General features: G+C 37.8%; 1 protein-coding gene across 3 annotated transcripts in view; it reads left to right on the top strand.

The window, feature by feature from the left end:
• TAF4B (TATA-box binding protein associated factor 4b) overlaps positions 1-24,119 on the top strand; it is a 115,708-nt gene that overhangs the window by 73,624 nt on the left and 17,965 nt on the right. For all 3 annotated transcript variants that reach the window (XM_059893709.1, XM_059893711.1, XM_059893710.1), the window contains one exon: positions 21,123-21,233. In XM_059893709.1, coding sequence (XP_059749692.1) covers positions 21,123-21,233 — 111 coding nt within the window. The remainder of the gene's footprint in view (positions 1-21,122; positions 21,234-24,119) is intronic.

Raw genomic sequence — 24,119 nt, forward strand, 5'->3', positions numbered from 1 at the left:
AATTTATAGCAACTTGTATTTAAACTTTATGCTAGTTCTGCATGAGCCAAAACTCATGGAACACTGAACAGGGAAAAATGAATTTGTCATTAAAAGTGCAATCAAATTAATATAGTATGGAGAAGATGTTCTTAAAATGACAAGTTATGAAGAGCTTGTATACATAGCAGAGAAACAGAAATGCAATGTTTTCAAAGCATTGATAGTTTAAGACAGTAGTTCTCAAACTTTGGTATGCATAAGAATTATCTGGAGGGCTTGTTAAAACACAGATTGCTGGGTACCACCCCAGGAGTCTATGACACAGTAGGCCTGGGTGAAGCCTGAGAATTTGCATTTCCAACAAATTTTTGGTGATTTTTCTATTGCTGTCACTGTTCTGGAGATCACACTTAGAATCTAGGAGGGGAAAGAAGGGGGCCTTTAAAATCTATCACTTTTGTTTTCCCATTGACTAAATGGTCATACATAGAAAGTTAAATAAAATACTGTGATTTGGGAATCTGAGAATTGGCATCTTCAACTGGCATAGTTCAGTTACCATCCAATTACCATTCACTAGGTTCTCTCTTTGGAAGCAGGAAAGCTACACTAGGTTTTTTAATGGAAATTTTCTCAAGAGACCTTTATTGGTTGTATCTCTTGATTGGTGAACCTTACATAGAAAATATAACATTTTATTTAGAGCTTCTTCAGAAGGTTGTACTCATTCTTTAATTTTGATGTATAGGATCTGTGTGTCCTGAGATATGTATTATCCTTTTGATAGAAAAAGTGTGTATTATAGAGGAAATAGCATTGAAGTAGAAGTCAGGAGTCCTGGATGCTAGATTCAGCCTGCCATTATCTAGATTTCACTTTGGGAAAGTTACTTGACCTCTTTGAACTTACCCATTTCCTTGTATTTAAAATGAATGTAACAATACATGTTCTGCTTGTATTACAGAGCTGTCATAATTTAGGGAAAGGTGAGGTATTAGAGGGAAAACCAGTAGCTTAAAACCATTAGCTAAGATACATTTAAGAAAGATGCCATCAAACTCTTAAATATAATAATCTTGAGATTGCCCATGGGTATGTCAGTTTCCAAAAACTAATATGTCAGTTTTTAGTTTTTTTGGGTGTTTTTTTCCTTCCAGAGGAATGAAAAGAAGTTTGGGAATAAAAAAAAGGATATAAGAGTAAGAACTGGAAAAAAAATTATATAATCTAATATGAATACAGCACATTATATTTCTTTTTTTTTTTTTTAATTTTTATTTATTTATTTATTTTGGGCTGTGTTGGGTCTTCGTTTCTGTGCGAGGGCTTTCTCTAGTTGTGGCGAGCGGGGGCCACTCTTCATCGCGGTGCGCGGGCCTCTCACTATCGCGGCCTCTCTTGTTGCAGAGCACAGGCTCCAGACGCGCAGGCTCAGTAGTTGTGGCTCACGGGTCTAGTCGCTCCGCGGCATGTGGGATCTTCCCAGACCAGGGCTCGAACCCGCGTCCCCTGCATTGGCAGGCAGATTCTCAACCACTGCGCCACCAGGGAAGCCCTATATTTCTTTTTAACGATACATAAATCAAGTATTATGTTTGCATGTAAGGGGAAAAGTGTTCAATTGAGATTATGTGGAATATACTATTCTCCTGAAAGGTAGAGATGGATTAGAAGGGCTGACCAGCAGGTGTACATTTCAAATTCCAAGTATCTCAGGTGGCAACAAAGATTTACTGTATAACACAGGGAACAATGTTCAATATCTTGTAATAACCTATGATGGAACATAATCTGAAAATATATATATATATATATATATATATATATATACCACTTTGCTGTACACCTGAAACTAACACAATATTTTATTTATTTATTTCTTAAACATCTTTATTGGAGTATAATTGCTTTACAATGGTGTGTTAGTTTCTGCTGTATAACAAAGTGAATCAGCTATATGTATACATATATCCCCGTATCTCCCTCCCACCCTCCCTATCCCACCCCTCTAGGTGGTCACAAAGCACCGAGCTGATCTCCCTGTGCTATGCGGCTACTTCCCACTACCTATCTGTTTTACATTTAGTAGCGTGTATATGTCCATTCCACTCTCTCACTTCGTCCCAGCTTACCCTTCCCCCTCCCCGTGTCCTCAAGTCCATTTTCTATGTCTGCGTCTTTATTCCTGTCCTTCCCCTAGGTTCGTCAGAACCTTTTTTTTTTTTTAGATTCCATATATATGTGTTAGCATACGGTATTTGTTTTTCTCTTTCTGACTTACTTCACTCTGTATGACAGTCTCTAGGTCCATTCACCTCACTACAAATAACTCAGTTTCATTTCTTTTTACGGCTGAGTAATATTCCATTGTATATATGTGCCACATCTTCTCTGTCCATTCATCTGTCGATGGACACTTAGGTTGCTTCCATGTCCTGGCTATTATAAATAGAGCTGCAATGAACATTGTAACACAGTATTTTAAATCAACTATACTTCAATTAAAAAAAATTATCAGTGGAGGAAAAAAACTTCAAGCCGAGGATCTCAGGTTTTCTGGACAGTGTCCTGATATTATTAGCCTTAATGGTTGGGAGAAAAATTAATCAGACCCTGTGACTGTTTGATTTGGTAGAATGCCTGCTTAATAATTGTCTTTAAGGGGTTAAAAAGGATTCTGTGTTTGAATTGTGGTATCCTTGAATTTATGTGAGGTGGGGAGATGATTTTTTTTGGAACTTGTTCTAAAATTTTTTTCCTTTGGTTTAAGATTATGTTAACCGTAATTATGAAATCTAAGCAGGACATTCTTTTTTTTTTAAATTAATTTATTTATTTTTGGCTCTGTTGGGTCTTCGTTGCTGCGTGCAGGCTTTCTCTAGTTGCAGCGAGTGGGGGCTACTCTTTGTTGTGGTGCACATGCTTCTCATTGTGGTGGCTTCTCTTGTGGTGGAGCACGGGCTCTAGGCACACGGGCTTCAGTAGTTGTGGCACGAGGACTCAGTAGTTGTGGCTCGTGGGCTCTAGAGCACAGGCTCATTAACTTACCTCTCAATTCCTTCCTTTGCTTTATACCTTATCACTTTCTGAAAGTATGTAGCAAAATCGGACTGAAGGTGACACTACTTCATATTTTTGGATCATTTGTTATGAAGGACAGCTCTGCTGTCATCTTTTGTACTCTCTGTGCCTGCATTTTCCCCCAATATCTTGTCTTCCTTGAGCATGAAACAAAAACTCATTTTTGGATTTCCCATTATGTCAGTGTCATAATTATCTAGATAATTTAGCCCTTTCTGTTAAATATGTCCCTATATTTGTTGAGGGAGTTGGCTGTAGGACACTAGCTTATTCATTCTTCATGTAACTCCTCTGATTCTGCCTAATAACCTTTTGCTTTCTGTTTTCATTAATTTTCATTTTTTCTATATCTTTTTTTTTTTTTTTAAATTATGTCCTTAGCATCAAGAAGTACCTCTACCGAGTTTTACCTCTGAGAGCTTGTGTGATTTTTTAAGGTAATCTGTTAATGTGGTTTGGCTCTTGATTAAAGTCAGTACTACCATAGTTATACTTTTAAGGAACAGAGACAAGTACTAAACACCAGAGATAAAATAATTTTCAACCACGATTGCTCTGTTGCTCTCTAGGGCACTGACTTGAATTTTAGGGGACCTCTACTTGATATCAGAGAGACTATGATTAGGGAGATGAAGACTTCTGCCTTTTTCTTTAGCCTTTAAGGAAGGAATGAGGGTGCCCTTAAAAGAAAACCTGCCAAGCCTGTTAGGTCTTTTTGGACCAAGTTGAGAGAGTTTGCTGGTATAGGTGAGCAAGCAGGCTTAAGTTTTATGAAGTAAATGCTAGTAGGAATATAATATAACAGAAGCCTGCTGTCAGAATTCTGATTAAACTAGCTTTTAATGGTTTCAGTTAAGATGGAGTAAAAACATTCCATACTGTTTCTGCCACTGAACACAGCTATAAAACCTGGACAGAATGCATGGAGCAGCTATTCGAAGGCTTTGAAAAGTAAATAGTAGGCAAATTGGGGAAGAAGATGAGAATTCAAACTGACTTCTGAACCAGCAGTGAGGTTGCCATCTCACTTTTTACTCCACTCCCCACCCCCATTTTTTCTTGCTGCTTGACCTTAGGCATGGAGGCAGTCATAGAACTATGTGGCAAAGAGGAGTAACTAAAGCCCCAGCTTTCTGGCCAGAGGGCCAAAAAGAGGAGCCCCAGGAAACCAGAAATTACTGGGAAGATGGTTGAAAGGGAGGAGCTCAGGAAAGCAACCCCATATTACTATGTTTGATTCTTATTACCACTCTTGAGCTACAGATTTGTTATATGTGACTCTGATCTAATCAGCATACCAATGAACACTACAGACCAATATGCTTCATGAACATAGATGTAAACATCTTCACCAAAATATTAGCAAATCAAATCCAGTGATATATAAAAATAATAATATATCTTGACCAAGTAGAGTTTACCCCAGGGATGCAAAGCTGGTTCAATATTCAAAAATTAGTCAGTAAAATCTAACATATTAATAGTCTAAGAAAGAAAAACCATGTGACTATATCAATTGATGTAGAAATACATTTGGCAGATTTCAACATCCATTAATAATAAAACTCTCAGCAATCTTGGAATAGAAGGGACTTTCTCAGTCTGATAAAGGACAGCTGTTAAAACCCTACCACTAAAAATCATTCTTAATGGTGAAAAGTCTGAATGCTTTCTTCCAAAGATTAGGAAAAAGGCAAGGATGTCTGCTTTCTTCACTACTATTCAACATTATATTGTTGGTACAATAAGGCAAGAAAAAGAAAAGGCATATAGCTTGTAGAGAAAAATTAGTTCTTTCATTCTCTTAACTGTGTCCTTTACAGAGCAAAAGTTTAATTTTTATGAAGTCAAATTTGTCAATTTAAAAAAAAGAGACCTGCCTTTGGCTGTCATGTCTAAGAATTCTTTTCTGGGTCCCAAGTCACAAAGATTTTTCCTTAAGCTTTTTGCTAGAAGTTTATAGTTGACATTTTGAGTTAATTTTTTTATAAGGTTTGAGGTTCAAGATTCATTTTTTTGCATGTGAATGTTCAATTGCCCCATTTGTTGAAATAACTGTGCTTTCTCAATTGAATTGTTTTCCACCCTGGTCAAAAATAAATTGGCCATATTTACGTGGATCTATTTCTCGATTCTCTATTCTGTTTCATTAACCTATGTGTCGATTCCTTTGTCAATAACACATAATTTTGATTACTGTAGCCTTATATAAGTAATTCTTAAAATTGCATGGTGTAATTCTTTCCATTTTGTTCCCTTTTTCTCCCCAAAATTGATTTAGCTTTTCTAGTTTCTTCGGTTTCCATATAAGTTTTACAATCAACTTATCCATATCCACAAAAAATTTTTATTGGAATCGTGTTAAATCTGTAGATCAATTTGGAGAGATTTGAAATCTTTACTATGTTGAATCTTACAGTCCATGAATGCAGCATGTCTCTCCAATTATCTGTATTTTCCTTTATTTCTTTCATCTGCGTCTTGTGGTTTACAGCATACAAATACCTGTACATGTTAGATTGATAACTAAGTATTTCATTTTGGGGAAAGCTATTATAAGTGGGATTTTTAAAAATTTAAGTTTCAGACTTTACCTTAATGATATTTAGAAATACGATTATTCTGTGTATTGACCTTGAGTCTTGTTGCCTTACTAAACTCATTCATTAGTCCTAGGAGGTTTTTTGGTTTTGTTTTTTTGTATCTACCTTGAGGTTTTCTGTGTAGATAAGCATGTCACTTGCAATCCCGTTTTCCACCAGCAAACCTCTAATTCAATGGCTGTTTTTACTGAACTGAGCTTGCATGTCGTTTTCACCCACTGTGTATGCCAAGTCCATGTTAATGCCCAGAACATCCTCCTGTTCCAGTTAAAAGTGTGTAGTTTTTCAGAGACCTTCAAGATGGCAGAAGAGTAAGACATGGAGGTCACCTTCCTCCCCACAAATACATCAGAAATACATCTACATGTGGAACAACTCCTACAGAACACCTACTGAATGCTGGCAGAAGACCTCAGACTTCCCAAAAGGCAAGAAACTCCCCATGTACCTGCGTAGGGCAAAAGAAAAAAGAAACAACAGAGGCGAAAGAATAGGGACAGGACCTGCACCTCTGGGAGGGAGCTGTGAAGGAGGACAAGCTTCCACACACTAGCAAGCACCTTCACTGGTGGAGATGGAGGGTGGACGGGGGGGGAAGCTTCGGAGCTGTGGAGGAGAGCACAGCAACAGGGGTGCGGAGGGCAAAGCGGAGAGATTCCCTCACAGAGGATCAGTGCCGACCAGCACTCACCAGCCCGAGAGGCTTGTCTGCTCACCCGCTGGGGCGGGCGGGGGCTGGGAGCTGAGGCTCTGGCTTCGGAGTTCGGATCCCAGGGAGAGGACTGGGGTTGGCTGCGTGAAGGAAGCCTGAAGGGGGCTAGTGAGCCAGAGCTAGCCAGGAGGGAGTCCGGGAAAAAGTCTGGAGCTGCCGAAAAGGCAAGAGACTTTTTCTTGCCTCTTTGTTTCCTGGTGCGCGAGGAGAGGAGATTCAGGGCACCGCCTAAACAAGCTCCAGAGACGGGTGCAAGCCATGGCTATCAGCGCAGACACCAGAGATGGGCATGAAAGGCTAAGGCTGCTGCTGCAGCCACCAGGAAGCCTGTGTGCAAGCACAGGTCACTATCCACACCTCCCCTCCCGGGAGCCTGTGCAACCCGCCACTGCCAGGGTCCCGTTATCCAGAGACAGCTTCTCCGGGAGAACACACGGTGTGCCTCAGGCTGTTGCAACGTCCAGGCTCGCCCCGCATTCCGTACCCGTCTCTCCCCCCGGCCTGAGTGAGCCAGAGCCCCCTAATCAGCCACTCCTTTAACCCCGTCCTGTCTGAACGGAAACAGACGCCTTCAGGCAACCTGCACGCAGAGGCGGGGCCAAATCCAAAGCTGAACCCCAGGAGCTGTGCGAACAAAGAAGAGAAAGGGAAATCTCTCCCAGCAGCCTCAGGAGCAGGGGATTAAATCTCCACAATCAACTTGATGTACCCTGCATCTGTGGGATACCTGAATAGACAACGAATCATCCCAAAATTGAGGCGGTGGACTTTGGGAGCAACTAAATATATATATTTTTCCTTTTTCTCTTTTTGTGAGTGTGTATGTGTATGCTTCTTTGTATGATTTTGTCTGTATAGCTTTGCTTTTACCATTTGTCCTAGGGTTCTGCCTGTCCATTTTTTCTTTTCTTTCCTTTTTTTAAATTACTTTTTAATAATGTTTTATTTTAACAACTTTATTTTATTTTATTTTTTCTTTCTTTCTTTCTTTTTTTCTCCCTTTTCTTCTGAGCCGTGTGGCTGACAGGGTCTTCATGCTCCAGCCGGGTGTCAGGCTTGTGCCTCTGAGGTGGGAGAGCCAAGTTCAGGACATTGGTCCACCAGAGACCTCCCAGCTCCACATAATATCAAATGGTGAAAGCTCTCCAAGAGATCTCCATCTCAATGCTAAGACCCAGCTCCACTCAATGACCAGAAAGCTACAGTGCTGGACACCCTATGCCAAACAACTAGCAAGACAGGAACTCAACCCCACCCATTAGCAGAGAGGCTGCCTAAAATCATAATAAGGTCACAGACAGCCCAAAACACACCACCGGATGCAGACCTGCCCACCAGAAAGACAAGATCCAGCCTCATCCTCCAGAACACAGGCATCAGTCCCCTCCACCAGGGAGCCTACACAACCCACTGAACCAACCTTACCACTGGGGGCAGACACCAAAAACAACAGGAACTACGAACCTGCAGCCTGCGAAAAGGAGACCCCAACACAGTAAGTTAAGCAAAATGAGAAGACAGAGAAACACACAACAGATGAAGGAGCAAGGTAAAAACCCACCAGACCAAACAGATGACGAGGAAATAGGTAGTCTACCTGAAAAAGAATTCAGAGTAATGATAGTAAAGATGATCCAAAATCTTGGAAATAGAATGGAGAAAATACAAGAAACGTTTAGTAAGGACCTAAAGGAACTAAAGAGCAAACAAACAATGATGAACAACACAATAAATGAAATTAAAAATTCTCTAGAAGGAATCAATAGCAGAATAACTGAGGCAGAAGAACGGATAAGTGACCTGGAAGATAAAATAGTGGAAAAAATTACTGCAGAGCAGAATAAAGAAAAAAGAATGAAAAGAATTGAGGACAGTCTCAGAAACCTCTGGAACAACATTAAATGCACCAACATTCAAATTATTCGGGTCCCAGAAGAAGAAGAGAAAAAGAAAGGGACTAAGAAAATATTTGAGGAGATTATAGTTCAAAACTTCGCTAATATGGGAAAGGATATAGTCAATCAAGTCCAGAAAGCACAGAGAGTCCCATACAGGATAAATCCAAGGAGAAACACGCCAAGACACATATTAATGAAACTATCAAAAATTAAATACAAAGAAAAAATATTAAAAGCAGCAAGGGAAAAACAACAAACAATATACAAGGGAATTCCTGAAAGGTTAACAGCTGATCTTTCAGCAGAAACTCTGCTAGCCAGAAGGGAGTGGCAGGGCATATTTAAAGTGATGAAAGGGAAAAACCTACAACCAATATTACTCTACCCAGCAAGGATCTCATTCAGACTTGACGGAGAAATAAAAACCTTTACAGACAAGCAAAAGCTAAGAGAATTCAGCACCATCAAGCCAGCTTGACAACAAATGCTAAAGGAACTTCTCTAGGCAGGAAACACAAGAGAAGGAAAAGACCTACAATAACAAACGCAAAACAAGTAAGAAAATTGTAATAGGAACATACATATCGATAATTACCTTAAATGTAAATGGATTAAATGCTCCAACCAAAAGACATAGACTGGCTGAATGGATACAAAAACAAGACCCATATGTATATATGCTGTCTACAAGAGACCCACTTCAGACCTAGGGACACATACAGACTGAAAGTGGGGGGATGTAAAAAAGACACTCCATGCAAATGGAAATCAAAAGAAAGCTGGAGTAGAAATCTTATATCAGACAAAATGGACTTTAAAATAAAGACTATTACAAGAGACAAAGAAGGACACTACATAATGATCAAGGGATCCATCCAAGAAGAAGATATAACAGTTGTAGATATTTATGCACCCAACAAAGGAGCACCTCAGTACATAAGACAAATGCTAACAGCCATGAAAGGGGAAATCGACAGTAACACAGTCATAGTAGGGGACCTTAACACCCCACTTTCACCAATGAACAGATCATCTAAAATGAAAATAAATAAGGAAACACAAGATTTAAATGATACATTAAACAAGATGGACTTAATTGATATTTATAGGACATTCCATCCAAAAACAACAGAATACACTTTCTTCTCAAGTGCTCATGGAACATTCTTCAGGATAGATCATATCTCGTGTTACAAATCAAGCCTTGGTAAATTTAAGAAAATTGAAAGCATATCAAATATCTTTTCCGACCACAACGCTATGAGACTAGATATCAATTACAGGAAAAAATCTGTAAACAATACAAACACATGGAGGCTAAACAATACACTACTTAATAACTAAGAGATCACTGGAGAAATCAAAGAGGAAATCAAAAAATACCTAGAAACAAATGACAATGAATACACGATGACCCAAAACCTATAGGATACAGCAAAAGTAGTTCTAAGAGGGAAGTTTATAACAATACAATCCTACCTCAAGAAACAAGAAACATCTCAAATAAACAACCTAACCTTACATCTAAAGCAATTAGAGAAAATAAAACAAAAAACCCCAAAGTTAGCAGAAGGAAAGAAATCGTAAAGATCAGAGCAGAAATAAATGAAAAAGAAATGAAGGAAACAGTAGCAAAGATCAGTAAAACTAAAAGCTGATTCTTTGAGAAGATAAACAAAATTGATAAACCGTTAGCCAGACTCATCAAGAAAAACGGAGAAGACCCAAATCAATAGAATTAGAAATGAAAAAGGAGAAGTAACAACTTACACTGCAGAAATACAAAGCATCCTGAGAGGCTACTACAAGCAACTCTATGCCAATAAAATGGACAACCTGGAAGAAATGGACAAATTCTTAGAAAACCACAACCTTCCAAGACTGAACCAGGAAGAAATAGAAAATGTAAACAGACCAGTCACAAGCACTGAAATTGAGACTGTGATTAAAAGTCTTCCAACAAACAAAAGCCTAGGACCAAATGGCTTCACAGGCAAATTCTATCAAACATTTAGAGAAGAGCTAACACCTGTCCTTCTCAAACTCTTCCAAAATATAGCAGAGGGAGGAACACTCCCAAACTCATTCTACAAAGCCACCGTCACCCTGATACCAAAACCAGGCAAAGATGTCACAAAGAAAGAAAACTTCAGGCCAATATCACTAATGAACATAGATGCCAAAGAATCCTCAACAAAATACTAGCAAACAGCATCCAACAGCACATTAAAAGGATCATACACCATGATCAAGTGTGTTTTATCTCAGGGATGCAAGGATTCTTCAATATACACAAATCAATCAATGTGATACACCATATTAACAAACTGAAGGATAAAAACCATATGATCATCTCAATAGATGCAGAAAAAGCTTTTGACAAAATTCACCACCTATTTATGATAAAAACCCTCCAGAAAGTAGGCATAGAGGGAACTTACCTCAACATAATATAGGCTATATATGACAGACCCACAGCCAACATCGTTCTCAATGGTGAAAAACTGAAACCATTTCAACTAAGATCAGGAACAAGACAAGGTTGCCCACACTCACCACTGTTATTCAACATAGTTTTGGAAGCTTTAGCCACAGCGCTCAGAGAAGGAAAAGAAATAAAAGGAATCCAAATCAGAAAAGAAAAAGTAAAGCTGTCACTGTCTGCAGATAACATGATACTATACATAAAGAATCCTAAAGATGCTACCGGAAAACTACTAGACCTAATCAATGAATTTGGTAGAGTAGCAGGATACAAAATTAATGCACAGAAATCTCTTGCATTCCTATACACTAATGATGAAAAATCTGAAAGAGAAATTAAGGAAACACTCCCATTTACCGTTGCAACAAAAAGAATAAAATACCTAGGAATAAACCTACCTAAGGAGACAAAAGACCTGTACTCAGGAAACTGTAAGACACGGATGAAAGAAATTAAATATGATGCAAATAGATGGAGAGATATACCATGTTCTTGGATTGGAAGAATCAATATTGTGAAAATGACTATACTACCCAAAGCAATCTACAGATTCAGTGCAATCCCTATCAAACTACCAATGGCATTTTTCACAGAACTAGAACAAAAAATTTCACAGTTTGTATGGAAACACAAAAGATCCCAAATAGCCAAAGCAATCTTGAGAAAGAAAAATGTAGCTGGAGGAATCGGGCTCTCTGACTTAAGACTATACTACAAAGCTACAGTAGTCAAGACAGTATGGTACTGGCACAAAAACAGAAATATAGATCAATGGAACAGGATAGAAAGCCCAAAGATAAACCCATGCACATATGGCCACCTTTTTTTTTTTGTTTGAATCTTTGAATTTTATTTTATTTATCTTTTTATACAGCAGGTTCTTATTAGTTATACCTATTATGCATAGCAGTGTATATATGTCAATCCCAATCTCCCAATTCATCACACCACAACCCCCACCCCCTGCCTCTTTCCCCACTTGGTGTCCATATGCTTTTTCTCTACTTCTCTGTCTCAATTTCTGCTCTAGAAACCGGTTCATCTGTACCATTTTCTAGGTTCCACATATATGCGTTAATATACGATATTTGTTTTTCTCTTTCTGACTTACTTCACTCTGTATGACACTCTATAGATGCATCCACGTCTCTACAAATGACCCAATTTCGTTCCTTTTTATGGCTGAGTAATATTCCATTGTATATATGTATCACATCTTCTTTATCCATTCATCTGTCGATGGGCATTTAGGTTGCTTCCATGACCTGGCTATTGTAAATAGTGCTGCAGTGAACATTGGCGTGCATGTGTCTTTTTGAATTATGGTTTTCTCTGGGTACATGCCCAGTAGTGGGATTGCTGGATCATGTGGTAATTCTATTTTTAGTTCTTTAAGGAACCTCCATACTGTTCTCCATAGTGGCTGTATCAACTTACATTCCCACCAACAGTGCAAGAGGGTTCCCTTTTCTCCACGCCCTCTCCAGCATTTATTGTTTGTAGATTTTCTGATGATGCCCATTCTAACTGGTGTGAGGTGATACCTCATTGTAGTTTTGATTTGCATTTCTCTAATAATTAATGATGTTGAGCAGCTTTTCATGTGATTCTTGGCCATCTGTACGTCTTCTTTGGAGAAATATCTATTTAGGTCTTCTGCCCATTTTTGGATTGGGTGGTTTTTTTTTTAATATTGAGCTGCATGAGCTGTTTATATATTTTTGAGATTAATTCTTTGTCCGTTTATTCATTTGCAAATATTTTCTCCCATTCTGAGGGTTGTCTTTTCGTCTTGTTTGTAGTTTCCTTTGCTTTGCAAAAGCTTTGAAGTTTCATTAGGTCCTATTTGTTTACTTTTGTTTTTATTTCCATTACCCTAGGAGGTGGATCAAAAAAGATCTTGCAGTGATTTACGTCAAAGAGTGTTCTTCCTCTGTCTTCCTCTAAGAGTTTATAGTGTCTGGTCTTACGTTTAGGTCTCTCATCCATTTTGAGTTTATTTTTGTGTATGGTGTTAGGGAGTGTTCTAATTTCATTCTTTTACATGTAGCTGTCCAGTTTTCCCAGCACCACTTATTGAAGAGACTGTCTTTTCTCCATTGTATATCCTTGCCTCCTTTGTCATAGATTAGTTGACCATAGGAGCATGGGTTTATCTGTGGCCTTTCTATCCTGTTCCACTGGTCTATTTTGTGCCAGTGCCATATTGTGTTGATTACTGTAGCTTTGTTATATAGTCTGAAGTCAGGGAGTCTGATTCCTCCAGCTCTGTTTTTTTCCCTCAAGACTGCTTTGGCTATTCGGGGTCTTTTGTGTCGCCATACAAATTTTAAGATTTTTTTTTTCTAGTTCTGTAAAAAATGCCACTGGTAATTTGATAGGGATTGCATTGAATCTATAGATTGCTTTGGGTAGTATAGTCATTTTCACAATTTTGATTCTTCCAATCCAAGAACATGGTATATCTCTCCATCTGTTGGTATCATCTTTAATTTCTTTCATCAGTGTCTTATAGTTTTCTGCATACAGGTCTTTTGTCTCCCTAGGTAGGTTTATTCCTAGGTATTTTATTCTTTTTGTTGCAGTGGTAAATGGGAGTGTTTCCTTAATTTCTCTGTCACATTTTTCATCATTAGTGTATAGGAATGCAAGAGATTTCTGTGCATTAATTTTGTATCCTGCAACTTTACCAAATTGATTGACTAGCTCTAGTAGTTATCTGGTGGCATCTTTAGGATTCTCTATGTATAGTATCATGTCATCTGCAAACAGTGACAGTTTTACTTCTTTTCCAATTTGTATTCATTTTCTTTCTTTTTCTTCTCTGGTTGCCGTGGCTAGGACTTCCAAAACTATGTTGAATAATAGTGGTGACAGTGGACATCCTTGTCTTTTTCCTGATCTTAAAGGAAATGCGTTCAGTTTTTCACCATTGAGAATGATGTTTGCTGTGGGTTTGTCGTATATGGCCTTTATTATGTTGAGGTATGTTCCCTCTGTGCCCACTTTCTGGACCGTTTTATCATAAATGAGTGTTGAATTTTGTCAAAAGCTTTTTCTGCATCTATTGAGATGATCATATGGTTTTACTTCTTCAATTTGTTAATATGGTGTATCACATTGATTGATTTGTGTATATTGAAGAATCCTTGCATCCCTGGGATAAATCCCACTTGATCATGGGGTATGATCCTTGTAATGTGTTGTTGAATTCTGTTTGCTAGTATTTTGTTGAGGATTTTTGCATCTATATTCATCAGTGATATTGGTCTGTAATTTTCTTTCTTTGTGACATCTTTGTCTGATTTTGGTATCAGGGTGATGGTGGCCTCATACAATGAGTTTGGGGTTTTCCTTCCTCTGCAGTTTTTTGGAAGAGCTTTAGAAGGGTGGGCGTTAGCTCTTCTCTAAATGTTTGATAGGATTCACCTGTGAAGCCATCTTGTCCTGCACTTTTGTTTGTTGGAAGATTTTTAATCACAGTTTCAATTTCATTACTTGTGATTGGTCTGTTCATATTTTCTATTTCTTCTTGGTTCATTCTTGGAAGGTTATACCTTTCTAAGAATTTGTCCATTTCTTCCAGGTTGTCCATTTTATTGGCATAGAGTTGCTTGTAGTAGATGCTTTGTATTTCTGCAGTGTCTGTTGTAACTTCTCCTTTTTCATTTCTAATTATATTATATTCTAATTATATTGATTTGAGTCCTCTCCCTCTTTTTCTTGATGAGTCTGGCTAATGGTTTATCAATTTTGTTTATCTTCTCAAAGAACCAGCTTTTAGTTTTATTGATCTTTGCTATTGTTTCCTTCATTTCTTTTTCATTTATTTCTGCTCTGATCTTTATGATTTCTTTCCTTCTGCTAACTTTGGGTTTTGTTTGTTCTTCTTTCTCTAGTTACTTTAGGTGGAAGTTTAGATCGTTCATTTGAGATGTTTCTTGTTTCTTGACGTAGGCTTGTATTGCTATAAACTTCCCTCTTAGAACTGCTTTTGTTGCATCCCATAGGTTTTGGATCGTCGTGTTTTCATTGTCATTTGTCTCTAGGTATTTTTTGATTTCTTCTTTGATTTCTTCGGTGATCTCTTGGTTATTTAGTAACGTATTGTTTAGCCTCCATGTGTTTGTGGTTTTTACGTTTTTTTTCCCTGTAATTGATTTGTTATCTCATAGCGTTGTGGTCAGAAAAGATGCTTGATATGATTTCAGTTTTCTTAAATTTACTGAATTTACTTAAATTTATTGATTTGTGACCCAAGATGTGATCTATCCTGGAGAATGTTCCGTGCACACTTGAGAAGAAAGTGTAATCTGCTGTTTTTGGATGGAATGTTCTATAAATATCAACTAAATCGATCTGGTCTATTGTGTCATTTAAAGCTTGTGTTTCCTTATTAATTTTCTGTTTGGATGATTGGTGGAACTGAGGTGTTAAAAAAGTCCCCCACTATTATTGTGTTACTGTCAATTTCCTTTTTTATAGCTGTTAGCAGTTGCCTTATGTATTGAGGTGCTCCTTTGTTGGGTGCCTGTATATTTATACTCGTTATATCTTCTTCTTGGATTGATCCCTTGTCTGTAGTGTCCTTCCTTGTCTCTTTTAACATTCTTTATTTTAAAGTCTATTTTATCTGATACGAGTATTGCTACTCCAGCTGTCTTTTGATTTCCGTTTGCCTGGAATATCTTTTTCCATCCCCTCACTTTCATTCTTTATGTGTCCCTAGGTCTGAAGTGGGTCTCTTGTAGACAGCATATATATGGGTCTTGTTTTTGTATCCATTCAGCGAGCCTGTGTCTTTTGGTTGGAGCATTTGATCCATTCATGTTTAAGGTAGTTATCGATATGTGTGTTCCTATTACCATTTTCTTAATTATTTTGGGTTTGTTTTTGTAGGTCCTTTTCTTCTCTTGTGTTTCCCACTTAGAGAAGTTCTTTCAACATTTGCTCTAGAGCTGGTTTGGTGATGCTGAATTCTCTTAGCCTTTCCTTGTCTGTAAAGCTTTTGATTTCTCCATCAAATCTGAATGAGATCCTTGCTGGGTAGAGTAATCTTGGTTGTACGTTCTTCCCTTTCATCACTTTAAGTATATCTTGCCACTCCCTTCTGGCTTGTAGAGTTTCTGCTGAGAAATCAGCTGTTAACCTCATGGGAGTTCCCTTGTATGTTATTTTTCGTTTTTCCCTTGCTGCTTTCAGTAATTTTTCTTTGTCTTTAATTTTTGCCAATTTGATTACTATGTGTCTCGGCGTGTTTCTCCTTGGGTTTATCCTGTATGGGACTCTGCGCTTTCTGGAGTTGGGTGGCTATTTCCTTTCCCATATTAGGGAAGTTTTCGACTATAATCTCTTCAAATATTTTCTCCAGTCCTTTCTCTCATTGTTCTCCTTCTGGGATCCCTGTAATGCAAATGTTGTTGCGTTTAATGTTGTCCCAGAGGTCTCTTAGGCTGTCTTCATTTCTTTTCATTCTTTTTTCTTTATTCTTTTCCGCAGCAGTGATTTCTTCCATTGTGTCTTCCAGGTCACTTATCCGTTCTTCTGCCTCAGTTATTCTGCTATTGATTCCTTCTACTGTATTTTTCATTTCACTTATTGTACTGTTCATCTCTGTTTGTTTGTTTTTTAATTTTTCTGGGTCTTTGTTAAACATTTCTTGCATCTTCTCGATCTTTGCCTCCATTCTTTTTCTGACGTCCTGGATCATCTTCAGTGTCATTATTCTGAATTGTTTTTCTGGAAGGTTTCCTATCTCCACTTCATTGAGTTGTTTTTCTGGGGTTTTATCTTGTTCCTTCATCTGGTACATAGCCCTCTGCGTTTTCATCTTGTCTATCTTTCTTTGAATGTGGTTTTTGTTCCATAGGCTGCAGGATTGTAGTTCTTCTTGCTTCTGCTGTCTGCCCTCTGGTGGATGAGGCTGTCTAAGAGGCTTGTGCCAGTTTCCTGGTGGGAGGGACTGATGGTGGGTAGAACTGGCTGTTGCTCTGGTGGGCAGATCTCAGTAAAACTTTAATCTGCTTGACTGCTGATGGGTGGGGCTGGGTTCCCTGCCTGTTGGTTGTTTGGTCTGCGGCGACCCAACACTGGAGCCTACCAGGGCTCTTTGGTGGGGCTAATGGCGGACTCTGGGAGGGCTCACACCAAGGAGTACTTCCCAGAACTTCTGCTGCCAGTGTCCTTGTCCTCACGATGAGACACAGCCACCCCCCAGTTCTGAAGGAGACCCTCCAACACTAGTAGGTAGGTCTGGTTCAGTCTCCTATGGGGTCACTGCTCCTTCCCCTGTGTCCTGATTCCCACACTACTTTGTGTGTGCCCTCCTAGAGTCTAGTCTCTGTTTCCCCCTATCCTGTCGAAGTCCTGCCGTCAAATCCCGCTAGCCTTCAAAGTCTGATTCTCTAGGAATTCCTCCTCCTGTTGCGAGACCCCCAGGTTGGGAAGCCTGACGTGGGGCTCAGAACCTTCACTCCAGTGGGTGGACTTCTGTGGTATAAGTGTTCTCCAGTTTGTGAGTCACCCACCCAGCAGTTATGGGATTTGATTTTATTGTGATTGCGCCCTTCCTACCTTGTCATTGTGGCTTCTCCTTTGTCTTTCGCTGTGGGGTATCTTTTTTGATGAGTTCCAGTGTCTTCCTGTCGATGATTGTTCAGCAGTTAGTTGTGATTCCGGTGCTCTCCCAAGAGGAAGTGAGAGCACGTCCTTCTACTCCACCATCTTGAACCAATCTCATGGTCACCTTATTTTTGATAAAGGAGGCAAGAATATACAATGGAGAAAAGACAGCCCCTTCAATAAGTAGTGCTGGGAAAACTGGACAGCTACATGTAAAAGAATGAGATTAGAACACTCCCTAACACCATACACAAAAATAAACTCAAAATAGATTAAAGACCTAAATGTAAGGCCAGACACTATAAAACTCTTAGAGGAAAACATAGGCAGAACACCCTGTGACATAAATCACAGCAAGATCCTTTTTGACCCACCTCCTAGGGAAATGGAAATAAAAACAAAAATAAACAAATGGGCCCTAATGAAACTTAAAAGCTTTTGCACAGCAAAGGAAACCATAAATAAGACCAAAAGACAACCCTCAGAATGGGAGAAAATATTTGCAAACGAAGCAACTGACAAAGTTGCTGACAAAATCTCCAAAATTTACAAGCAGTTCATGCAGCTCAATATCAAAAAAACAAACAACCCAATCCAGAAATGGGCAGAAGACCTAAATAGACATTTCTCTAAAGAAGATATACACCTTGCCAACGAACACATGAAAGAGTGCTCTACATCACTAATCATTAGAGAAATGCAAATCAAAACTACAATGAGGTATCACCTCACACCAGTCAGAATGGCCATCATCAAAAAATCTACAAACAATTAATGCTGGAGAGGGTGTGGAGAAAAGGGGACCCTCTTGCACTGTTGGTGGGAATGTAAATTAATACAGCCACTATGGAGAACAGTATGGAGGTTCCTTAAAAAACTAAAAATATAATTACCATATGACCCAGCAATCCCACTACTGGGCATATACCCTGAGAAAACCATAATTCAAAAAGAGTCATTTACCACAATGTTCATTGCAGCTCTATTTACAATAGCCAGGACATGGAAGCAACATAAGTGTCCATCGACAGATGAATGGATAAAGAAGAAGTGGCACATATATACAATGGAATATTACTCAGCCATAAAAAGAAACGAAATGGAGTTATTTGTAGTGAGGTGGATGGACCTAGGGTCTGTCATACACAGTGAAGTAAGTCAGAAAGAGAAAAACAAATACCGTATGCTAACACATTTATATGGAATCTAAAAAAAAAAGGTTCTGAAGAACATAAGGGCAGGACAGGAATAAAGATGCAGACAGAGAGAATGGACTGGAGCACATGGGGATGGGGAAGGGTAAGCTGGGACGAAGTGAGAAAGTGGCATGGATTTATATATACTACCAAATATAAAATAGATAGCTAGTGGGAAGCAGCCGCATGGCACAGGGAGATCAGCTCGGTGCTTTGTGACCACCTAGAGGGGTGAGATAAGGAGGGTGGGAGGGAAACGCAAGAGGTAGGAGATATGGTGATATGTGTATATGTATAGCTGATTCAGTTTGTTGTAAAGCTGAAACTAACACACCATTGTAAAGCAATTATACTCCAATAAAGATGTTAAAAAAAAAAAGTCCATAGTTTTTCTCTGTTGTGCTGGCCAAAATACATTGTTTTTAAGAAAGTTCATTGTAAATACAACCAAACTATTGTCAGTTTCCATTTTTGTTAAGAGTTTTGCAAAATTTTCTAAAACGTCTGTGAGATTTCTGAAAACCAAAGTGTAATTTGCAGAGTGGGAGAAAGTATTTTACTATATAGGTAGCGGAATTTGATGACAGAGGTAAATTTTAAAACTATTTATTTGATGTGACTATTGTGCAGATGCCACTTCTCTACAGGGAAAGACTAAAATATAGCTTGTTGTTTGATTTGTGCTGCAGGGTAGATTAATTAAAATTATATTTTGTCACCTACAAGTTCTATGTTGTGACAGCATCAGACTCTAAAACTATATATTTTATTTAAAAGGCCAGCATTAACAAAAGATGGTTTATAACTCCTGAAAATAGTTTTCTAGCAATTTATATGTAAGTAAATACACAATTTAAATGAAGGATTTCTGCCCTGTAATTTGGGGAACAAATGGAAAATGGTTCCTAGTTCATTTTCTTTAGTTAAGAGTTTTCTGCTTTGCTGGATTCAGTTACCTGTGGCTTATTCTTTGTCTTTCCTGTGATATTATAAAATAATTTGAAGTGATCTTTACTTTGTGTCTCTCTGAGACTGCCTATTTCATCATAAATTGTTTGCTGCTTTCATCCAGGCTTTTTTTTTTTTTAATGTTAAAATTTTAGTTAGTGTTCTTTTAGAAAAATATTCTCAGGATACATTTATGGTTCCCCAGTAGGTTACTTACAGTTGACTATCTTGGGGAGTCTGATCTTGTTTGAATATTTATCTAGCAACCAGTGCCAGGTTCTTTCTTCCTTCTTCTCCACAGTAATAAGATGTCAGTGGGAATTAAACCTGCCTCCTTTTCCAGAAAAGCTTAAGGACCTGTGTAGTGATATTGTATTTTGACTTCTTCATCTTGTTTTTTTAAAGAACACCATTTGACACTTACTTGCCTTGGTGAAATGATGCTATGTTTCATGCATTTATTTCCCAATTTTAGTATCTTAAATTTATCTACCTTAATGAGGCATCTTTGATGGGTACCCCTGAATAGTTTAGTGCCCAAATACTAAAAAATTATACCTTGTAGATTTGGTCATTGTGGGTTAGGCATAATGAAAGCTGTACAACAAAACAATACTAACTCACTTTCAATTGTTGACATGAGGATAGATACAGAGTAAATCCATAAGAAAGTGTGATATATTGAAAAGGTTTATAATGAGAACACTTGGCTCTGAGTTCTGTTTCTACTACTTATTATTTGTGTGACCTTTATGAAGTTTTCCCAATCTCTTAAAACCTCACTTTCTCCCTTAGTTATTTTAAAAAAACATATATGTATAATTTTCATGTTATTATAGCAATTAATATATACCTTTCAGTGTCGTTGTAAGAGTTAAATGAGTTAATTTTAAGGAAGTGCTTTGTAAATCATACAGCATAGAACTGTTTCCTATAATATACAGAAACTATTTTTAAGTACCGTTGACCTTTGAACAACACAGGTTTGAACTGCGTGGGTTCATTTATATGCATATTTTGTTCACTAAGTACCTACTACAGTGCTACACGATTTGCAGTTGGTTGAATTAATGGATGCAGATACGTGGATATGGAGGAAACTCGGATGTGGAGAGCCAACGATAAGTTACATGTGAACTTTCTACTTCATAGAGGGTCCGCGCCTCTACCCCCCCACATTTGTTGTTCAAGGGCCAACTGTAATTCTCTGTTATTCCAAAAAGTTTGACTATATTTTGGCCACTTCCCCTCCAATTTACCGTTCAACTTATTCTTCAGGCATTTCTTAACCTGTGCTTAAACTACGGAGAGCTTAAGCTCTAGGGGTGTTTCTTTTCTTCTTTTTCTTCTATTCCATACTTCTTCCTTACCTAAATTCTGCCTCTTCTATTTAGAGATTCAGGAATAAAGAGTTTGTTAGAGGAAAGGAATCAAGAAATGATGTACCGTTGGCTGTTAGGGAAATCTGATATTTATTTTACACTGTCACATATTTGGTAAAGAACAGAACAGTGGGCTTAGTGATCAGTTTCTTTCCCCCTTTGAGCATCACTGTGTGTAAACACTGATTTTTTTTTTTTTTATTCCATCTTCTAGTTACAACAGTTGGAGCTCGCGCAGATACAGCATAGAGATGCTAATCTCACAGCTCTTGCAGCTATTGGACCAAGGAAGAAGAGACCACTAGAATCCGGGTCTGGAAGTGAGGTATTGAAATAATGTTTGTTTGTTATTTTATTTTTCATGTCAAAAAAGCAAGCCTAAAGGAAGCAAAGAATGCAAATAATTTACTCTGCCTTGCACACTATTGCTGTCAAATACTTGTTAAAACTCTCCTTTGCCTCTTTTATAAAATCTTAATTTTTGCTTGTTTTTAAAAATATATATCACCTTGAACTTTACTCCTACTAATTACTTATTTTATACTTTTTCCTATCCCCCATCTCTAGTCATACTGAATCTCAACTATCTCAGTTTCTTCTGTGCACTCTTTCAGGCAGTTTTATGTAATTTTCTCCCCTCTGTGTATCTAAATCCAGCTCATCTGTTAAAATCAAGTCTGCCCTCTCATTTCTATCATGAACCTTGACTCTACATACCCACACTGACTTCTCCTTTTCTCAGCACATAATGTGTTTGCACGGCATTAATCATTCTCTGCTCCTCGCGTGCGTGTTTTCTCTTCTGTGAGATTATGAATTTCTTGAGCAAGACTATAATCCTTTTCCTTTGTATCTCCCACAGGACCAGGCACATACATATTCAATAAATATCATTAATGTTTGATTAACACCAAGGAAGGATCTTACTTACGTCTTTAGGGTAATTATTTGCTGTAGTGATAGATGTTCAGATCGGTCATCAGGGCTGAGATACAGGTTCGATAAGAGCCCTGAGCTAGGTCAGCAGCAAAGGAACCGCGGCTCCTCTGTTGTGCTCTGTAAAACTTCAATGTGCTTTGAGGCAAGATCCTCCCAGTGCTGACCCTAAACATTGATATTTCCTAAATGAATGACAGTCATCTCAGTAGAAGAAGGATTTAAAACGTCTAGTTCTTTTTATTAATAAAAGTGTAATGGATGCAATATGTTCACATGCAAAAAGAATTCATAGTATAAAAATGTTTGAAAAAAGTAAATGTTTCCTCCTCACAGATTTCTAGTCCCCCATCTCCTGCCCAGCCAGATGTAACCACCATTAAGATTCTCACATATCCTTCTAGAATTCGTTGTGAATATGGGCATGTATCTCATATGCCTTCACAAATCCACATTTGATTTTGTTTTTACTAAATGCAGTCAAACTGTGTCTATTGTTCTGCTCTTGATTCTTTTCCCCTTTTCCGTAATCTCTCTCATATAATTTACCTCCATACTTTTTAAAGGTATATAACGTTACTGTGTTTAGATAAATAATGTATTCAACCAGTTCTGTAATGGAAATTTAGGTTGTTTCTGGGTTTTTGCTTTTATTGCCTCCGAGAACATCCTTGTACTTACCTTGTTGTGTGCTTGTCCACTGTAACTATAGACTAAATACTTAGAAATGGAATTCCTGGGTTAAAGGGTGTGCATTAATAGGAAAACCTTTTTGGAAAAATTCAAACATACTCAAAGCTAGAGTAGTATAATGAATCCCCTACACACCTACCATCCTGCTGCAACTACTATCAATTTATGCCTAATTTTGTTTTATTTATATCTACACCAACCTTCTCCGGTAAGTTTTTCACTCCTCAGGTTATTTTAAAGTCAATCCTAGACTCAATATCATTTTACCCATAAATATTATTTGTTGCTTTTCATTTTTGATAAATATTTTTAAATTACCCCCTGAATGAGTTGTATCAGGTTTTACATCCATTAGTGCCTGTTTTCTCACACTCTCATTTAACACTGGGGATTCTCTTTGCCATCTGAGGGTTGAAAATGCAATTTTTAATAGAGTGTTTAAATTATGAGTGCAATTAAGCAATTTTTTCATGTGTATATTGGCACTTTCAATTTACCTTTTCCCCACTGCGTTATATTTTTTAATAGATTAAGAAAATGGAACACTCCATACCTCCCTCCACTTTCCTTTCAGTTTGTCTGGGCGTTATTCATCTAAAAGTTTGTATTTTCTTAAATTAAAAAAAAAAAAAATCAGTCTTCTGCTTTTGTCCTTCTGGGGTTCTATGGTGTTTGGAAAGCCCTTTCTTAATAATTAGACTCATGTGTTAGTACTTTTATCATTTCAGATTTTAAGTATAAATCTTTGGTTCATTCAGAATTTGTTTTGAATAAGAGTTGAGATCTGGATTTACCATTACTCCCCCCTCATTCTCCCCCAGGCTAGCAGATTGTCCCAACACTATTTACTCAATGATTCTTTCCCCACTGATTTGAAATGCCACCTTTATCACAATTTTGTGTCAAATACAAATTCCCGTATGTATTTGAGTCTGTTTCTGTATACTCTGACCCAGTGCTAGCTAGTAGAACTGTCTGTGATGAGAATGTGCTGTGTCTGTGCTGTCCTCAGCAACTACATATGGCTGTTGAGCAGTTGAGCTGTGGCTAGTGAGATTGAGGAAATAGTTGTAATTTTTTTTAATTAATGTAAATTTTAATAGTCACATGTGACTAGCAACTACCATATAAGTGCAGCAGGACCAGTCTACTGATGTATGTCTGTTTATGGCTATTTATGTATTAGTACCAAATCTTTTTTAACCATCTTAACCATTGTTAAGTGTACAGTTCAGTAGTGTTAAGCATATTCACATTGTTATGCACCACATCTCCAGAACTTTTTCATCTTGCAAAATTGAAACTCTGTACCCATTAAACAACTCCCCATCTTCCCTTTTCCCAGTCCCTGGTAACCACCATTCTACTTTGATTCTATGAATTTGACTACTTAGATAGCTCATGTTAAGTGGAATCATTTAGTATTTGTCTTTTTGTGACCTCAAGGTTCCAAATCTTAGTATATTTTAAAATATGGTAAAACTAGTCCAGTAGAGTTTTTTTGTTTGTTTTTTTTTAAAGTGGGGAGAATAGTATCAGGGTTTTTTAAAATAAATTTATTTATTTATTTTTGGCTGTGTTG

Source organism: Balaenoptera ricei, chromosome 14 (assembly GCF_028023285.1).
Source record: "Balaenoptera ricei isolate mBalRic1 chromosome 14, mBalRic1.hap2, whole genome shotgun sequence".
In the NCBI taxonomy this organism is placed as follows: domain Eukaryota; kingdom Metazoa; phylum Chordata; class Mammalia; order Artiodactyla; family Balaenopteridae; genus Balaenoptera; species Balaenoptera ricei.